Genomic DNA, 18,641 nt, shown 5'->3' with positions numbered 1-18,641 from the left:
GTGGTGCAGGGGAAGAGGAGTGGGGTGAGGTGCAGTTCCGTGTCTTACCAACAGGAGCGTGTAGAAGAAGATTCAATTGTAGTCATATAGACTCTGTATTTTTTTGCAAAAACAAAATATTTCGACTCTGATCCAAGAGTCATTCTCAATCTGTGAAGACCGGGAATTCAGATATTTATCCTACTCTGAGTGGGTCCCGCCCAACGGGCACCAGAAACTAAACCTCTTTGTTTACTATCAGTCCTTTAACGGGCCATCAGCCTCCTATTGTCCCTGGCTCACTCTCACTCTCCTCCCTGTGTAACTGATTAGCATATGAATGCCCTGGGCATCTACTTCTCCAGGAGCGTGTGTGATGAGGTGCAGTTCCGTGACTCACCAGCAGGAGCGCGTGTGGTGAGGTGCAGTTCCGTGACTCACCAGCAGAAGCGCGTGGTGAGGTGCAGTTCCGTGACTCACCAGCAGGAGCGCGTGTGGTGAGGTGCAGTTCCGTGACTCACCAGCAGGAGCGCGTGTGGTGAGGTGCAGTTCCGTGACTCACCAGCAGGAGCGTGTTCCTCTGGGCGCGGTGCAGGTTCCTGGAGCTGTTGGACTGGGGCCGGCGGCGGCGAGTCTCTGTGAGTCTGCACGAGATGGAGGTGTAGAAGAAGAGCAGTGCCAGGAGGACGCAGAGGAAGAGGACGAGGAGGCAGGAGTGAATAATAACATGGAACAGCGCCTTCTGCAGGACACAGGCCGCAGTCAGACATGCAACTGGGACAAACAAGCCACGTTTACACTGGTTCACTTTGTTCAGTCCTAAAGTGTTTCTCTGTCCAAAAAAACGGTAAAATGGCGCTACCTTTGGGCTGTGTGTGCTGTCGCAGTTGAGAGAGCACGAAAGGGCGCGGCTACGGGAGCTCAGGAGGGACACGCCCACGTAAACTCCACCACAGACGCCGAGCACGAGCCAAGTCAGACTTGAGACCAGCCGCGATCCTCTGGCGATCTGAAGGCAGTGAGGAGTGCGAGGGTGCAGGATCTTCAGGTATCTGCGCCAAGAAAGCCAAGAAGCGGTTAAACGGGGCTAAAACAGGGCTAAAACGGGGCTGAAACAAGACTTAAAAAGGGCTAAAATAGGGCTAAAACGGGCCTAAAACGGGGCTAAAACAGGGCTAAAACAAGACTTAAAAAGGGCTAAAACGGGGCTAAAACAGGGCTAAAACAGGGCTAAAAGAAGATTTAAAAAGGGCTAAAACAGGGCTGAAACACTGCTAAAACACTGCTAAAACAAGACTTAAAAAGGGCTAAAACAGGGTTACAACAGGCTAAAACAGGGCTGAAACAGGACTAAAATGGGGCTGAAACGGGGCTGAAACAGGGCTAAAACAAGACTTTAAAAGGGCTAAAACAGGGTTACAACAGGCTAAAACAGGGCTGAAACAGGGCTAAAACGGGGCTGAAACAGGGCTGAAACAGGGCTTAAACGGGGCTAAAACAGAGCTAAAACAGGGCTAAAACGGGACTAAAACAGGGCTTGAACAGGACTTAAAAAGGGATTAAACAGGACTAAAACAGTCCCTTCGGTAAAATAGTGTCTTATCTGACAAAAGTAATAGCGTTGAACGTTTGAATGTGTTGTGTATCACATGTAACGTGTTGCAAAGCCCAAAGGAAGTTCAAAATTTCGCAGCCAGATACATAAATAAATACATGACTGTTTGTGTCGCTGAGAAAAGGAAGTCTTCAGGTTATTATCTTGTGGTTACATCTCCCCCAGACCCATGACCTATTTGAAATAAACCCACTTCCTCCATCTCACATCACACAAATGTTTAATCTGATGTGTCATGTCACAGTCACACGATCTTCAAGTTATGACAACTCAGGGCTCAGATTAAGGATTTTCACTTGTATAGCGGCGCTGCTAAACAATCCGTTAATTTTTCAAAATTTGTATAGCAATTTCCTAATTGCATAGCAAAACACAAAAGTGACTAACGATCAATATTTTCCATTGATAAAACACGATTATTTATTTAAAATGTATTTGTAAACATTCTATTTAAAAAAAAATCTCTTAAATGAACTTTTAAACACTTTTTTTAAAAATAATTCTTTAAATAAAACAGAAAACTTGCAAATAAAATTAGTTGTTGAACAAATTAACCAAACACAAAGTCATAAGGCCTTATTTACAACTTTCTTCCATATCATCATCAATCAGATGACTATTTGCAGGAGTCTCATTTACATATTAATTGTCATTACACTCACAAAAAATATGTGTTAAGCTTCTGATGGAAAAATAAAGGTTGCTGTGGTTTCCATCATGGTGTATTTTATGTGTTATTCAAATTGTACCACTCTATTTGACGTTCCATTCAATTTTTCGTTTTGCTATTTGATGACGGTCCCTAAGTACTCTCGTCTCGGCTCCGGCTGCACATTTGATGACGGTCCCTAAGCACTTGTTTCTGCTCCGGCTGCACATTCGGAGCAGTGTAATTCGCTGAGCCCAAAATACGCATCTGATTGTTAAAAACGAGGTTGTGTCACTTGGCAGTGTAAATATGAGTATTTTGGCATGTGAATGATCTGCAAAGACTTTAGCGTTTAGGAGCTATTGACCTCGGAAGTCAAACTTTACCGCACGTGGCTCCTCCCACTTTCAGACTCGTGGTCTGAGGCAGCAGCGGGACTCGTCATGTCAACACAGCGTCCTACATGTGTCATGTTGTTATTGACGATCGATTGACGAGTGATCAGTACTTTTAGGCGCTTTGGTTACACAATTGAACACACATTTTTGTATCGCAAAAGCTGCGAGACAAAAACACTTTTTTCTGACGAATGCATCGCATTAGATAGAAATTGCGTTGCATTTTGCGATGCGATACCGCTTATTCTGAACCCTGCAACTGTGGTGCATTAGATCAGATTTTTCACATTGAATCATATTCAATCATATTCAATCATATTCACTCATATTCACTCACATTTACTCATATTTACTCTTTCACTTTTACTCACTTTATTATGTAAGATTATTGTGCATAAAATGTCTGAAAACGCACAGAAAGAACAAAAAGTGTTGTTCTTTCTCTGACCTGTTGGCGGCGATGTAGCCCATAAACAGGATGCTGGCTACATGTTCAGGTAAAAGAAGGTGGCGCCGACGCTGCAGTAAAACAAGTGCAAGAAGAGGGCGGGGCTAGTGGCAGAGGGAGCGGGGCCTGAGGCGGCAAGGGCGGGGCCTGTGGCATAGTGTGCAAGCTTTATTGGCAGACAAAGGCTCAGCAGAAGGTCTGCGGCGGCGAGGTTCTTCAGGTAAACGGAGAGGCTGGAGCGAGATCGAGAGGCGGAGCAGAAGTGAACACGGAGGGCGAAGATGTTCAGACACGAGCCGACCTAAAAACACACAAAAACAGGACGTTCAGACTACTGTATTTCGGAAATCTAACCCCCAAAAACTGCTGGGCCAGACGGTGTCACTCCGCCACCTTAAGACACTTTGCAGGCGAGCTGGCCCCTGTCTTCACTGCCATTTTTAACACCTCCTAAAGTCATGACATGTCCCAGCTTCAAGTCGTCCATCAGCGTCCCTGTCCCCAAGACAGGATCACTGGACTTAATAGACTACAGACCTGTGGCACTGACGTCTGTAGTGATGAAGTCATGAAGTAATTTGAGCGCCTGGTCCAATCTGACAGCGGAGATGATGGTGCAGTTCTACAAGGCCATCATTGAGTCCATCCATCACCTCCTCCATCACCTCCTCCATCACCTCCTCCATCACCTCCTCCATCACCTCCTCCATGACCGTTTGGTACGCTGGAGCCACAGCCAGGGACAAACAGAGACTAACTATAGCCTTGACCTCACCACAAAGAGCAGACTGTAGAGGACCATGAAGACCAGACTGGCTGAGGTCTGGGCCTCAGGGCAGGACTCCAGAGACTGGTTCAGGTCCGAGCTGTTCCCGTCTGATGTCATCGTGCCCCGCCCTCCACCGACTCAGGACTGAAAGAGACCAAAGAGACACATTTGCTTCTCAAATTTTGCAGACTTTTTTGTTTAAAATTTCCTCAAATATTCAACCAATTTTCTCTTAAACTTTTTTTTTTATTTGTACCAACTTTTCTTCTCTCTCTCTTTTTTCTCTCTTTTCCCTGATCATTTCTACAAGTAACAAGCAAATGTTAAAGTAAAAATGCATATACAAGAGCAACAAAAAGAATATTCAAGTAAAAGTTTGTGTTAACCTTTATTTAAAACATTGAGATACAAACCTCCTTCAACACTGAAGTGTAAAATATGGCACACAATCATAAGTCATCATTAAACAATCATAAAATATTTACACATTTAAAAAGAGACATTTATAAAGGTTCAAACAGAATCAATGTTTTTAAGACACTTTTCATTTTATTCTCGCTCTTTGTTTTTAAATAGAGTGAAAACCTTTGTGAAGTATCACAAAAGAAAACATATCACATACAAAATCTACTAAAGTGAAAGTATTGAAGTACAATTGAATACCAGAGTCTCCAGGAGACTGGTAAAAAAAAAAGAGTTACATTTATTTAACCACATTTCTAGTCATTTGATGCAGTTTTAGGGTCATTTTGGTCATTAGTCAAGATGTATTGAAAATACTGGCAGTAATATATAATATATATAATATAGTCATATATAATAAGAGTCATATATAATTTTTATATATAGTCATATATAATATATGTAATATAGTCATATGTAATATATATATAATATAGTCATATGTTATATATAATATAGTCATATATAATATATAGTGCTCTTGCCTCCCAAGAAGGAGATCATGGGTTCGATTCCCGGGCCAGACCAACGTCACATGATCTCTCTGGGTGGAGTCTACATGTTCTCCTCGTGTTACCGTGGATTCTCTCCGGGTTCTTTGGCTCCTCCCACCGTCCAAACACATGCATGTGTCAGGTAAAAATGGCAACTCTAAATTGGCAACTCTAAAGTGTCTGGACAGGTGTTGAACATTAGCATATTCTGCTATAACACTTAAAACATTGCATCTGTTGTGTCCATAAAAAAAAAAAAAAAATGAACTTCTAAAGACATTGAAATTTAATAAATATATTTTTTTAAATTGACATTACTTATGGTCTGCGTAACACACCCTCAAAAAAGGCTTAATTTCCTGTTTTTTCAAGGCCAAGTCACGCCTATTGGAAATGATCCATGGAGCTCATATTTCACTCACTAATGTGTTTTTATGATCTGATTGGAAATAATTAATACCATGTAATAAATTTACTCTATAGCGCCCCCTACCCATTGCGTGAAAACTCAACATTGTCTGATTTGTTTGACATTCTTTGACATTTGTTTATATTCTCCTCGAGACACCATGAAAAAAGTGTATTACAGATATTGTGTATTTTCACAATTGTCCAGCAGAGGCGCAATGAACATTTCCTCTCGTGCCGTGGTCTTAGCATTAGCGTTAGCATCAGCATTGGTAGCAGGTCTCTGTTGCTAGTTGACGGAGGTACAGGGAGGTACAGGGAGGAGGGGGTTTAAAGAATAAAGTCTAAAAAATAAAGTCTAAAGAATAAAGTCTAAAGAATAAAGTCTAAGAGAATGCAGTGTCGGGGCAATCGCCATCAAAACACAGTCGCGTGGGTGGCGAGAGCCATCATCGCCGCTACCGCGGCTTTAATTAGAAATTATAATTAATTAAATTAATATTTAATTATAATTACGGTTTTGACCAAAGGGAAAAATGCTTTAAAATGCACCTTGGGATTTATCAGCCAATGAGACAGGGACTGGCCAAAGGGGGGCAGTTGAATGGCAGCCCCCCCCCCCCTGGAGCCCCCCCTGGTGAACACACTAAAACATAAACTTTAAAGCTCAGATTCAAAATGTCAAATGGAGTGAAGTAAAAGTAAAACGCTAACTTAACTAAAGTACAGATAGTATTTAATCAACCACAGCACAACAAACTGACATGAATTCAACACTATCCAAGTAACAGAGTTGTGGTCAAAGACATGTATTTGGTGAAAGTACTACTGAAGTAAGAGTACGTAAGAGACTGTCCGGACGAAACATCTGATTTGTAACGAATAACAAATATTTTCACAAAAATGAGACAAACCGTGAATGAAGTGTTTCATTCTGTCGACATAAAGAAACAACACAATGTACGAGCAACGAGCCAAATTACACTGAGAAGTACAAGTGTTTGAAAATGTAGTAGTAGTAGTAGTAGTAGTAACAGTAGTAGTAGTAATAGTAGTAGTAGTAGAAGTAGTAGTAGTAATAGTAGTAGTAGTAGTAATAGTTGTAGTAATAGTAGTAGTAGTAGTAGTAGTAGTAATAGTAGTAATAGTAGTAGTAGTAGAAGTAGTAGTAGTAGTAGTTGTAGTAGCAGTAGAAGTAGTAGTAGTAGAAGTAGAAGTAGTAGTAGTAGTAGTAGTAGTAGTAGTAGTAGTAGTAGTAAACAGAGCAGTACTTAACTCAGACTAAACCAGGACTTAACTAAGACTAAACCAGGACTAAATCAGGAATAAACCAGAAATAAACCAGGTCTAAACCAGGACTAAACCAGTTCTAAACCAGGTCTAAACCAGGACTAAAGCATCCTCGTTGTCTCTTGAAGGTTTTGTCAGTATATTATAAGAATGGGGGGCGGGGATAAGATGAGCTTCTGTGATTGGCCGTTTCAGCTGTCATAGCTCCAGTTCTGAAACAGGAAGTAAAGGAGGATTTCTGTGAACCAACCACAGGAACTGCTTTATCTGAGGCCAAACTATGTTCTTCAAGTTTCTTTAATGCTTTAAGATTCTCATTCAAACAACTTTTACTTTTACTTAAATCAGATGTAATTATTTAAAGGAGACATATTCTGCAAAATTAACTTGAATGAGCTTTTAACTTTGTTACAACAGTGTTTACACTTCATTGGGACATTTGTCTAAGGACACAGGACTTTGGGACATTTGTCTAAGGAGACGGGATTCTGGGACATTCGTCAAAGGACACGGGATGCTGGGACATTTGTCTAAGGACACGGGACGCTGTGACATTTGTCTAAGGACAAGGGACGCGGGGACATTTGTCTAAGGACACAGGACTTTGGGACATTTGTCTTAGGACACGGGACGCTGGGACATTTGTCTAAGGACAAGGTATGCTGGGACATTTGTCTAAGGACACGGGATGCTGGGACATTTGTCTAATGACACGGGACGCTGTGACATTTGTCTAAGGACACGGGACGCTGGGACATTTGTCTAAGGACACAGGACTTTGGGACATTTGTCTAAGGACACGGGACGCTGGGACATTTGTCTAAGGACAAGGTATGCTGGGACATTTGTCTAAGGACACGGGACGCTGGGACATTTGTCTAAGGACACGGGACTTTGGGACATTTGTCTAAGGACAAGGGATGCTGGGACATTTGTCTAATGACACGGGACGCTGAGACATTTGTCTAAGGACAAGGTATGCTGGGACATTTGTCTAAGGACATGGGATGCTGGGACATTTGTCTAATGACACGGGACGCTGTGACATTTGTCTAAGGACACAGGATGCTGGGACATTTGTCTAAGGACACAGGACTTTGGGACATTTGTCTAAGGACACGGGACGCTGGGACATTTGTCTAAGGACACGGGACTTTGGGACATTTGTCTAAGGACAAGGGATGCTGGGACATTTGTCTAAGGACACGGGACGCTGGGACATTTGTCTAAGGACAAGGGATGCTGGGACATTTGTCTAAGGACACGGGACTTTGGGACATTTGTCTAAGGACACGGGATGCTGGGACATTTGTCTAAGGACACGGGATGCTGGGACATTCGTCGAAGGACACGGGACTTCTGGAATAAGGTGAACACAAAACAGCAAAACAAAAACATATGAAACATGAAAAAGTATTTATTTTGTGCCGTGGAATAAACAAAAATAAAATCTACAACTTTAAAAATGACATTAAAATCACCGAACAACAGAAGAAGAAGGCGTTGCCACGGTTACCACCAATGCCACTAGTCCAGACTTGGTCCAGACTTGGTCCAGACTCCGGTAATTCCTGGTCCAGACTCGGGTCAGTCCTGGTCCAGATTCGGGTCAGTCCTGGTCCAGACTTGGTCCAGACTCGGGTCAGTCCTGGTCCATCCTCGGGTCAGTCCTGGTCCAGACTTGGTCCAGACTTAGTCCAGACTTGGTCCAGACTCGGGTCCAGACTCGGGTCAGTCCTGGTCCAGACTCGGGTCAATCCTGGTCCAGACTTGGTCCAGATTTGGTCCAGACTCGGGTCAGTCCTGGTCAAGACTCGGGTCAGTCCTGGTCCAGACTCGGGTCCAGACTCGGGTCAGTCCTGGTCCAGACTCGGGTCAATCCTGGTCCAGACTTGGTCCAGATTTGGTCCAGACTCGGGTCAGTCCTGGTCCAGACTCGGGTCAGTCCTGGTCCAGACTTGGGTCCAGACTCGGGTCAGTCCTGGTCCAGACTTGGGGCTGTGCTCACAGATCTGCGTCGCTCGCGGGAGGACGAGGAGCAGATGGAGAGAAGCGTCTGGAGCAGAGCGTCTCTGAAGGAACGACACATGAGGAAGTAAACCAGAGGATCCAGACACACGTTCGCTGCAGCGAGAACCAACGTCGCCTCCTTCAACTGGAACAGCACGAACCTGAGGAGGAACATGCAACACGTCACCACAACACGCAAACACGTCACCGCAACACGCAAACACATCACCACAACACGCAAACACATCACCACAACACGCAAACACATCACCACAACACGCAAACACATCACCATCACCCCAACACACAAACACATCACCACAACACGCAAACACGTTTCCACAATACGCAAACATGACACACCACCACAACACGCAAACACATCACCACAACACGCAAACACATCACCACAACATGCAAACACATCACCACAACACGCAAACACATCACCCCAACACACAAACACATCACCACAACACGCAAACACGTTTCCACAATACGCAAACATGACACACCACCACAACACGCAAACACATCACCACAACACGCAAACACATCACCACAACACGCAAACACATCACCACAACACGCAAACACATCACCACAACACGCAAACACATCACCACAACACGCAAACACATCACCCCAACACACAAACACATCACCACAACACGCAAACACGTTTCCACAATACGCAAACATGACACACCACCACAACACGCAAACACATCACCACAACACGCAAACACATCACCACAACACGCAAACACATCACCACAACACGCAAACACATCACCACAACACGCAAACACATCACCACAACACGCAAACACATCACCACAACACGCAAACACATCACCCCAACACACAAACACATCACCACAACACGCAAACACGTTTCCACAATACGCAAACATGACACACCACCACAACACGCAAACACATCACCACAACACCCAAACACATCACCACAACACACAAACACATCACCCCAACACACAAACACATCACCACAACACGCAAACACGTTTCCACAATACGCAAACATGACACACCACCACAACACGCAAACACATCACCACAACACGCAAACACATCACCCCAACACACAAACACATCACCACAACACGCAAACACGTTTCCACAATACGCAAACATGACACACCACCACAACACGCAAACACATCACCACAACACGCAAACACGCTACCACAACACGCAAACATGACACACCACCACAACACGCAAACATGACACACCACCACAACACGCAAACACGTCATCACAACACGCAAACACGTCACCACAACACGCAAACACGTCACCACAACACGCAACATTTCCTCCTATTTTTTAACAATAAAATAAAAACAATCAGAGATAAATTAGATGAAATTACCCCCGCTATTAGCCCTGAACTAGCCCAAGCTGTAAATCTAACGTCCCATATAAATCCACCTGTAAACTTAGAAAGGTTCACAGCTGTTGATCAAGCAGAGATAACTTCAGCCATTATGTCCTCTAAAAGCTCAACTTGTGTCCTAGACCCCATTCCAAGCAGACTCCTCAAAGACATTCTTCCCCTAATTATAGACCCTATTCTTAATATAATAAATACTTCACTCGAAAGTGGCTATGTTCCACAGTCCTTCAAACATGCAGTCATTAAACCTCTTCTGAAAAAGCCTAATCTAGATCCCGACCTATTGGTAAACTACAGACCTATTTCAAATCTTCCCTTCGTCTCTAAAATCCTTGAAAAAGTTGTAGTAAAACAGCTTTGTCGCCACCTGCAGGACAATAACTTATTTGAAGTTTTCCAGTCAGGGTTCAGAGCCCACCACAGCACTGAAACTGCACTAGTTAAAGTCATAAATGATTTGTTATTAGCCGCTGACGATGGACTGGTCTCAATCCTGGTTCTGTTGGACCTCAGCGCAGCGTTTGACACCATCAACCACAACATTCTACTGCAGAGGTTAGAATGTGATGTAGGTGTTGGAGGAACAGCCCTCAGCTGGTTTAAATCCTATCTATCTGATAGGTTCCAATTTGTTAATGTAAACCAGAGCTCCTCACCAAGCTCTAAAGTAATTTACGGTGTGCCACAGGGTTCGGTACTCGGTCCAATTCTGTTTACTCTTTATATGCTACCATTAGGCAACATTATCAGAAAGCATGACATTAACTTCCACTGCTATGCAGATGACACTCAGCTGCATTTATCAATGAAACCTGATCAGAGCGATCAAGTAGACAGACTTAGTGCTTGTGTGAAGGAGATAAAAACCTGGATGACACTAAACTACCTGCTTCTTAACCCTGAAAAAACCGAGGTCATTGTGCTTGGCCCTAAGCATCTACGAGACTCTCTATCTGAGCAGATAGTCACACTGGACAATGTCAGTGTAGCCTCCAGTTCTACTGTAAGAAACCTTGGAGTCTTATTTGACCAGGAGCTCTCATTTAAAGCTCATATAAATCAAGCTTGTAAAACAGCCTATTTCCATTTGCGCAACATAGCCAAAATCAGAAGAATCCTGCCTAAAAGTGATGCTGAAAAACTTATCCATGCATTTGTAACGACTAGATTAGACTACTGTAACTCCCTGCTTGCAGCGTGTCCTAAAAGCTCCATAAAAAGCTTTCAACTGGTTCAAAATGCAGCAGCAAGATTACTAACAGGAACAAAAAGAAGAGAGCACATTACGCCAGTGCTGAAGTCTCTTCACTGGCTCCCCGTCGAGTCTAGAATCAAATTCAAAATTCTACTCTTGACCTACAAAGCCATAAATGACATGGCCCCATCCTACCTCAAAGATGCTATAGAACCATATCATCCAAACAGAGCTCTTCGCTCTCAGAATGCCGGCCTTCTGGTGGTGCCAAGAGTCTCTAAAAGTACTGTAGGAGGTAGAGCGTTTAGCTACCAAGCTCCTGTGTTATGGAATCAACTCCCGACCCATGTTAAATATGCTGACACAGTCTCTTCATTTAAGTCCAGGCTTAAAACGTTCCTCTTCGAAATCGCTTATGGTCAGAGTAGTTAGGAACAGAAACATAAACCCACAGCTTTAGCTACGCTGCCCTAGGAGTAACTATGCTGGGGGAAGTATGACAGCTTGAGCACTATCCTCTTCTTCTTCTGACTACTTATGCTATCAAACAATATTTATTTTTTGATTCCACTTGCAAACTGTTCACCGCCTTCTTTTTCTTTCTCTCACTCCTGAGGACCTGTGGACCCAGATGCCCCTCCCCTGGTGAAGTGGTCCCTGCCCTGTGTGGACGGTCCCTCATCTGCCTGAGGAGTGGGTCCAGCTCGCCCCCGACGGTCCCTCATCTGCCTGAAGAGTGGGTCCAGCTCGCCTCCGACGGTCCCTCATCTGCCTGAAGAGTGGGTCCAGCTCGCCTCCGACGGTCCCTCATCTGCCTGAAGAGTGGGTCCAGCTCGCCTCCGACGGTCCCTCATCTGCCTGAAGAGTGGGTCCAGCTCGCCTCAGACGGTCCCTCTTCTGCCTGAAGAGTGGGTCCAGTTCGCCTCAGTCGGTCCCTCTTCTGCCTGAAGAGTGGGTCCAGCTCCAGTCTCCTCGTGTCCGTCTGTCCGTCTGTGAGAGTCAGATCTCTCCTTCACTGGAACTCCTCCAGGTTTCTACGCTTTTTTCCCAAAGAGGTTTTTTTTGTAGTTTTTCCTGGCCGAGAAGGAGAGTCTAAGGACAGAGGACCCTGGGACATCGTCCCTCGCCACCACAGACATTGTCTGACTCCATCGCCACCACAGACATTGTTGATTCATTTCTCCCTGTGGCCCTCAGAGGCAACTGTTGTTGTGATTTTGGGCCTTACAAAAATAAATTGATTTGATTTGAAACATGACACACCACCACAACACGCAAACACGTCATCACAACACGCAAACACATCACCACAAACACGCAAACACGTCACCACAACACGTAAACATGTCACCACAACACGCAAACACGTCACCACAACACGCAAACACGACACCACAACACGCAAACACGTCACCACAACACGCAAACACGTTACCACAACACGCACACACGTTACCACAACGCACAAACACGACACATCACCACAACACGCAAACACGTCACCACAACACGCAAACATGTCACCACAACACGCAAACACATCACCACAACACGCAAACACGTCACCACAACACGTAAACATGTCACCACAACACGCAAACACGTCGCCACAACACGCAAACACGTCACCACAACACGCAAACACGTCAACACAACACGCAAACACGTCACCACAACACGCAAACACGTCACCACAACACGCAAACACGTCACCACAGCACATGGTTGACCTCATTTTGACTCCATTCTGCTGATGACAGAGGATTTGAAAGGTCTGTGGGAGGCTTGGGTGTGTTTTCTGGACCCACCTGGCCTGCTGGCTGAAGCCGGACCAGGGCATCTGGCTCAAAGTGTAGGGCACTCTGCAGAGGTGATAGGGCACGAAGCACAGGGCGAAGACGAGCAGCAGGCTGAGGATGCTGCGGCTGGACTTTCGACAGGCGGCGGAGCTGGAGCGGACGCGGCGGTACGAGCGGAACACGTGCACGGCGATGGAGCTGTAGCACGTCGCCATGACGACCAGGGTCAACCAGAACACGCCCACCGAGAAGAGCGTGGATGCCTGAGAGAGAGAGTGACCTCATCATAAACACACTGTCGCTGAGAGTATGTAAGTATAAGTATAAGTATAGTAGTATAAATAAGTCTGTGTTTTGATAGTATTTCTTTGTAAAGTGGAGTCAGACCTGGTGCCAGCGCACGCCCAGCGCCGTCTTTAGCTCCATACAGCGGCGGGAGTTAGCCTCGTTAGCTTCACGGCTTGTTAGCAGGACGTTAGGGAGCGCGCTCAAAAGCATCAAGCCCCAGGCGCCCACTGCAACGGCAGAGGCGGAGCCAGGACTCTGCAGGAGGTGCACCAACGAGACACACCCCAACCTGAGAGAAGAGAGGGTGTGACACATGAGGGTGTGACACATGAGGGTGTGTCACATGAGGGTGTGACACATGAGGGTGTGACACATGAGGGTGTGACACATGAGGGTGTGTCACATGAGGGTGTGTCACATGAGGGTGTGTCACATGAGGGTGTGACACATGAGGATGTGACACATGAGGATGTGACACATGAGGGTGTGTCACATGAGGGTGTGACACATGAGGGTGTGTCACATGAGGGTGTGACACATGAGGGTGTGACACATGAGGGTGTGACACATGAGGGTGTGACACATGAGGGTGTGACACATGAGGGTGTGTCACATGAGGGTGTGACACATGAGGATGTGACACATGAGGGTGTGACACATGAGGGTGTGACACATGAGGGTGTGACACATGAGGGTGTGTCACATGAGGGTGTGACACATGAGGATGTGACACATGACACATGAGGGTGTGTCACATGAGGGTGTGACACATGAGGATGTGACACATGAGGGTGTGTCACATGAGGGTGTGACACATGAGGATGTGACACATGACACATGAGGGTGTGTCACATGAGGGTGTGACACATGAGGATGTGACACATGACACATGAGGGTGTGTCACATGAGGGTGTGACACATGAGGATGTGACACATGAGGGTGTGTCACATGAGGGTGTGTCACATGAGGGTGTGACACATGAGGGTGTGACACATGAGGGTGTGTCACATGAGGGTGTGACACATGAGGATGTGACACATGAGGGTGTGTCACATGAGGGTGTGTCACATGAGGGTGTGACACATGAGGATGTGACACATGAGGGTGTGACACATGAGGGTGTGACACATGAGGGTGTGTCACATGAGGGTGTGACACATGAGGATGTGACACATGAGGGTGTGACACATGAGGGTGTGACACATGAGGGTGTGACACATGAGGGTGTGACACATGAGGGTGTGTCACATGAGGGTGTGACACATGAGGATGTGACACATGAGGGTGTGACACATGAGGGTGTGACACGTGCAATTACTGTCGTGATCACATGCAATGGTATTTATGTATTTATTTATTTTTATCTTTATTGTTTTTCCCCTCCATCCCTTGTTGGGTAATGGGAGGTTTTGTCTATTGGAGTTTTTGTTTATAGGAGTTCATCTGCTGAAAGTGCCACATCATGTAGTAATACTGCCACATAATGTAGTAATAGAAGTGTAATAATATGTTCACTTCCTCATGAGAGAGCACACAGAGTGAAAACTGCTGTTTGGCCCTTTTCATGATCGGCCAGACTAGTTCCTGTTGCCTTAAAAATGATGGATCAATAATTACTTAAAGGCGCAATGGACGATTTTTCGGCGATTTGAGAACTCAGGCGGAAGTGCGCATGCGCACTCCCCCGTGCAGATCTATACAACACACACGTGCGTTTGTTTATTAGCGCAATGGAGCGCATCGCATCTCTCGTCTCCCGTAGATTTCTGTCCACTTCTGCGTCAGCTCGAACTGTCTTTCTCCGTCTTCATTTTGCCCCGTACACTGAGGGAACTATATTATGATAGATCCATGCGCTTAGGCACGCGGAAACGTGCGGACGAACCGCACGCGGCTGCAGGTGAGCTGTAGGTGCGTTTTATGATTGATACGTGGCAGGACAAATGATTTATCCACGCCACGAGGAAATATGATAAAAAAATTGCTGAAAAAAATCGTCCATTCCATCTTTAAGACAAAGAGGAGAGCGAGTTCCAGATGGATAATCACAGTCACATGTTCAGACCTTTATGTTTATAAGGGAAAGTGCTTTTGTCGCTAATTCTAATGCTAATGCTATGTTTATCAAGTTAGTCTGTTTTATATTTAAGATAATGTGTGTTAGCCTTTAGCTCTTTTATAAACACAGGTTTCCTCTGGCGACATATTCACGAGGCTAAAGTAAAAGTCTGAACCTGCTGCAGTGATTATCATCTGGAACTCGCTGGGTTAATTGCCTCAGAGAGAGAACGGAACGAGAAGTGAAGATCTGCACTTTCACGGCAACAGGAACAAACCTGAACAAGCCTGTCGGGAAAAGAGCCCATTGTTTTATTATGTCTTTCTTTTATTTTGTTTCTGTTATTGGGAAAAGTTACAAATCATGTAAGTTTTTTTTCACTTTTTGAACTTACCATTTCATTTGATTCTGAATTAAATTTATTGCTCACTTTTCTAACGCATCATGAACATCCTAAATATTCTCCATGATGAGTTTATAAGCACTTTTCACCCGTCTCTTTATTATAATATAGACAATAACTGTAATATAGCCAATAACTGTGTGACAAAACGATGCAAACTCCTGATAATGTTGGAAATAATAATTCTAATATTAATCATCATTACTTTCTATAAGATAACGAAAAATGAAATGTTAATTACATTTTCAAAATTATGAACGTGACATTTACATCCATGTGTGTATCGTGTCGTTAGAGTCATTATCTGACCTTTCACAATAAGACACTTTGCACAGCGTGTAAATGTAAAGACTTTGATTCTGAAAAAGCCACAGGAAGTGTTGAGCTGCTGTCAGTGGAAGCTCAAAACTTTGTGGTTTGTAGTAGTAGTAGTAGTAGTAGTAGTAGTAGTAGTAGTAGTAGTAGTAGTAGTAGTAGTAGTAGTAGTAGTAGTAGTACTAGAGGTAGCAGTAGTAGTAGTAGTAGTAGAGTATTAGTACAGTAGTAGTAGAGTATTAGTACAGTAGTAGTAGAATATTAGTACAGTAGTAGAAGTAGTAGAGTATTAGTACAGTAGTACTAGTAGTACTAGTAGTAGTAGTAGAGTATTAGTACAGTAGTAGTAGAGTATTAGTACAGCAGTAGTAGAGTATTAGTAAAGTAGTAGTAGTAGAGTATTAGTACAGTAGTAGTAGAGTATTAGTACAGTAGTAGTAGAGTATTAGTAAAGTAGTAGTAGTAGAGTATTAGTACAGTAGTAGTAGAGTATTAGTACAGTAGTAGTAGAGTATTAGTAAAGTAGTAGTAGTAGAGTATTAGTACAGTAGTAGTAGAGTATTAGTACAGTAGTAGTAGAGTATTAGTACAGTAGTAGTAGAATATTAGTACAGTAGTAGAAGTAGTAGAGTATTAGTACAGTAGTACTAGTAGTACTAGTAGTAGTAGTAGAGTATTAGTACAGTAGTAGTAGAGTATTAGTACAGCAGTAGTAGAGTATTAGTAAAGTAGTAGTAGTAGAGTATTAGTACAGTAGTAGTAGAGTATTAGTACAGTAGTAGTAGAGTATTAGTAAAGTAGTAGTAGTAGAGTATTAGTACAGTAGTAGTAGAGTATTAGTACAGTAGTAGTAGAGTATTAGTAAAGTAGTAGTAGTAGAGTATTAGTACAATAGTAGTAGAGTAATAGTACAGTAGTAGTAGAGTATTAGTACAGTAGTAGTAGAGTATTAGTACAGTAGTAGTAGTAGAGTATTAGTACAGTAGTAGTAGTAGAGTAATAGTAAAGTAGTAGTAGAGTATTAGTACAGTAGTAGTAGTAGAGTATTAGTACAGTAGTAGTAGTAGAGTAATAGTAAAGTAGTAGTAGAGTATTAGTACAGTAGTAGTAGTAGTGTATTAGTACTCACGTGTTGGGCTGGGAGTGTCGGACGATCTTGGCGTATCGTTCCAGACTGATGAGGCCCATGAACATGACGCCCGTGTACATCGAGGAGTAAAACAGCACCGCCACCAACCTGTGACACAGAGAGGACACTGAGGACACTGAGGACACTGAGAAAGGACACTGAGGACACTGAGAAATCACACAGAGAGGACACTGAGGACACAGAGGACAATGAGGAAGGACACAGAGGACACAGAGGACAATGAGGAAGGACACAGAGGACAGTGAGAAAGGACACTGAGAACACCGAGAAAGGACACTGATAAAGGACACAGGGGACACTGAGAAAGGACACTGAGGGCACGGGGGACACAGAGAAAGGACACTGAGAAAGGACACTGAGAAAGGACACTGAGAAAGGACACTGAGGACACTGAGAAAGGACACTGCTCTTGGTTTAGCACTGGTTAAGTCTAGGTTTAGGCCTAGTTTAGCCTCAGTTTTGCCCTGGTTTAGTCCCGCTTTAGCCCCGGTTCAGCCCCGGTTCAGCCCCGCTTTAGCCCCGCTTCAGCCCCGCTTTAGCCCCGCTTTAGCCCCGCTTTAGCCCCGCTTTAGCCCCGCTTTAGCCCCGCTTTCGCCCCGTTTTATCCCCGCTTTAGCTCCAGTTCAGCCCCGCCTCAGTGTCCAGCGTCTTCACCTGCACATGAGCACGTGCAGCCTCCAGCCGCCCACGCCGAGCCGAGCCATGAGGCGAAAGGGGAAACAGCTGAGCATCAGGAAGTCGGCCACCAGCATGTTCTTCAGATACACCACCAGGGCGGCGTCAGAGGGCACGCGGCAGAAGACCCACGAGGCCACGGCGTTCAGGAGCAGCCCGACCACGCACAGGGCCAGGTAGAGTGGCGGCAGGACCTGTCGGAGACCCCCAGTGAGACAGAACCCAGATGTGTCCACGCAACCTAGCAACCAGACTGTAAACAACCTAGCGACCATAGCAACCAGACAGTAAACAACCTAGCAACCATAGCAACCAGACTGTAAACAACCTAGAGACCATAGCAACCAGACTGGAAACAACCTAGCAACCATAGCAACCAGACTGTAAACAAGCGCCAAACTCCACATAAATGACACAACAGTTCTGATCTGACACAATAACACCATAAAACCCCTTTATTTAGTCTAACGATGGTTTAAACCGTCTCACTGATGTCACAGTCGCACACTGATGACATCACAGAGGGATTCTGTTTGACAAGTCAGCAGCTACTTCCTGTCATTTTAAAGTTGTATTTTTCCTCACAAACGGCATCTTTGCGGAAGTGAAACTGTGATAAAAATCTACCACAAGTTCAACACTGAGTCATAATTAGAAAAACAGTAGAACTTTCATATGGACTTTAAGTTACATTTGTCAACACGTCTACAAACATAAATCACATTGTTTAAAACTCTACTTTAAGAGCAAAAAGTAAAAGTATTTCACCCAGATTTTTAGAATGTGTTAAATTAAAGTAATTTTGGTTTAG

At 44.5% G+C, this 18,641-nt stretch overlaps 1 protein-coding gene and 1 pseudogene across 1 annotated transcript; both read right to left on the bottom strand.

The window, feature by feature from the left end:
• Positions 1–3,980, bottom strand: part of LOC140369322 (P2Y purinoceptor 14-like) — a 5,166-nt pseudogene extending 1,186 nt beyond the window's left edge.
• Positions 3,981–8,479: 4,499 nt separating this feature from the next.
• LOC140369312 (P2Y purinoceptor 14) lies at positions 8,480–18,424 on the bottom strand. The gene is made up of 6 exons (XM_072456612.1): positions 18,420–18,424; positions 17,810–18,094; positions 17,135–17,242; positions 13,327–13,516; positions 12,949–13,202; positions 8,480–8,683 (listed from the first exon to the last, which is right to left on the bottom strand). Exons 1-6 carry the CDS (start codon positions 18,422–18,424, stop codon positions 8,488–8,490), a joined length of 1,038 nt encoding a protein of 345 aa, XP_072312713.1. The 3' UTR covers positions 8,480–8,487.
• Between the last annotated feature and the right edge of the window lie 217 nt (positions 18,425–18,641).

The sequence above is a fragment of the Eucyclogobius newberryi genome, unplaced genomic scaffold (genome assembly GCF_026437365.1).
Source record: "Eucyclogobius newberryi isolate DKJ021-1_F unplaced genomic scaffold, fEucNew1.0.hap1 SCAF_10, whole genome shotgun sequence".
NCBI classification, from domain to species: domain Eukaryota; kingdom Metazoa; phylum Chordata; class Actinopteri; order Gobiiformes; family Gobiidae; genus Eucyclogobius; species Eucyclogobius newberryi.
This window is presented reverse-complemented; position numbering and strand designations above follow the sequence as displayed.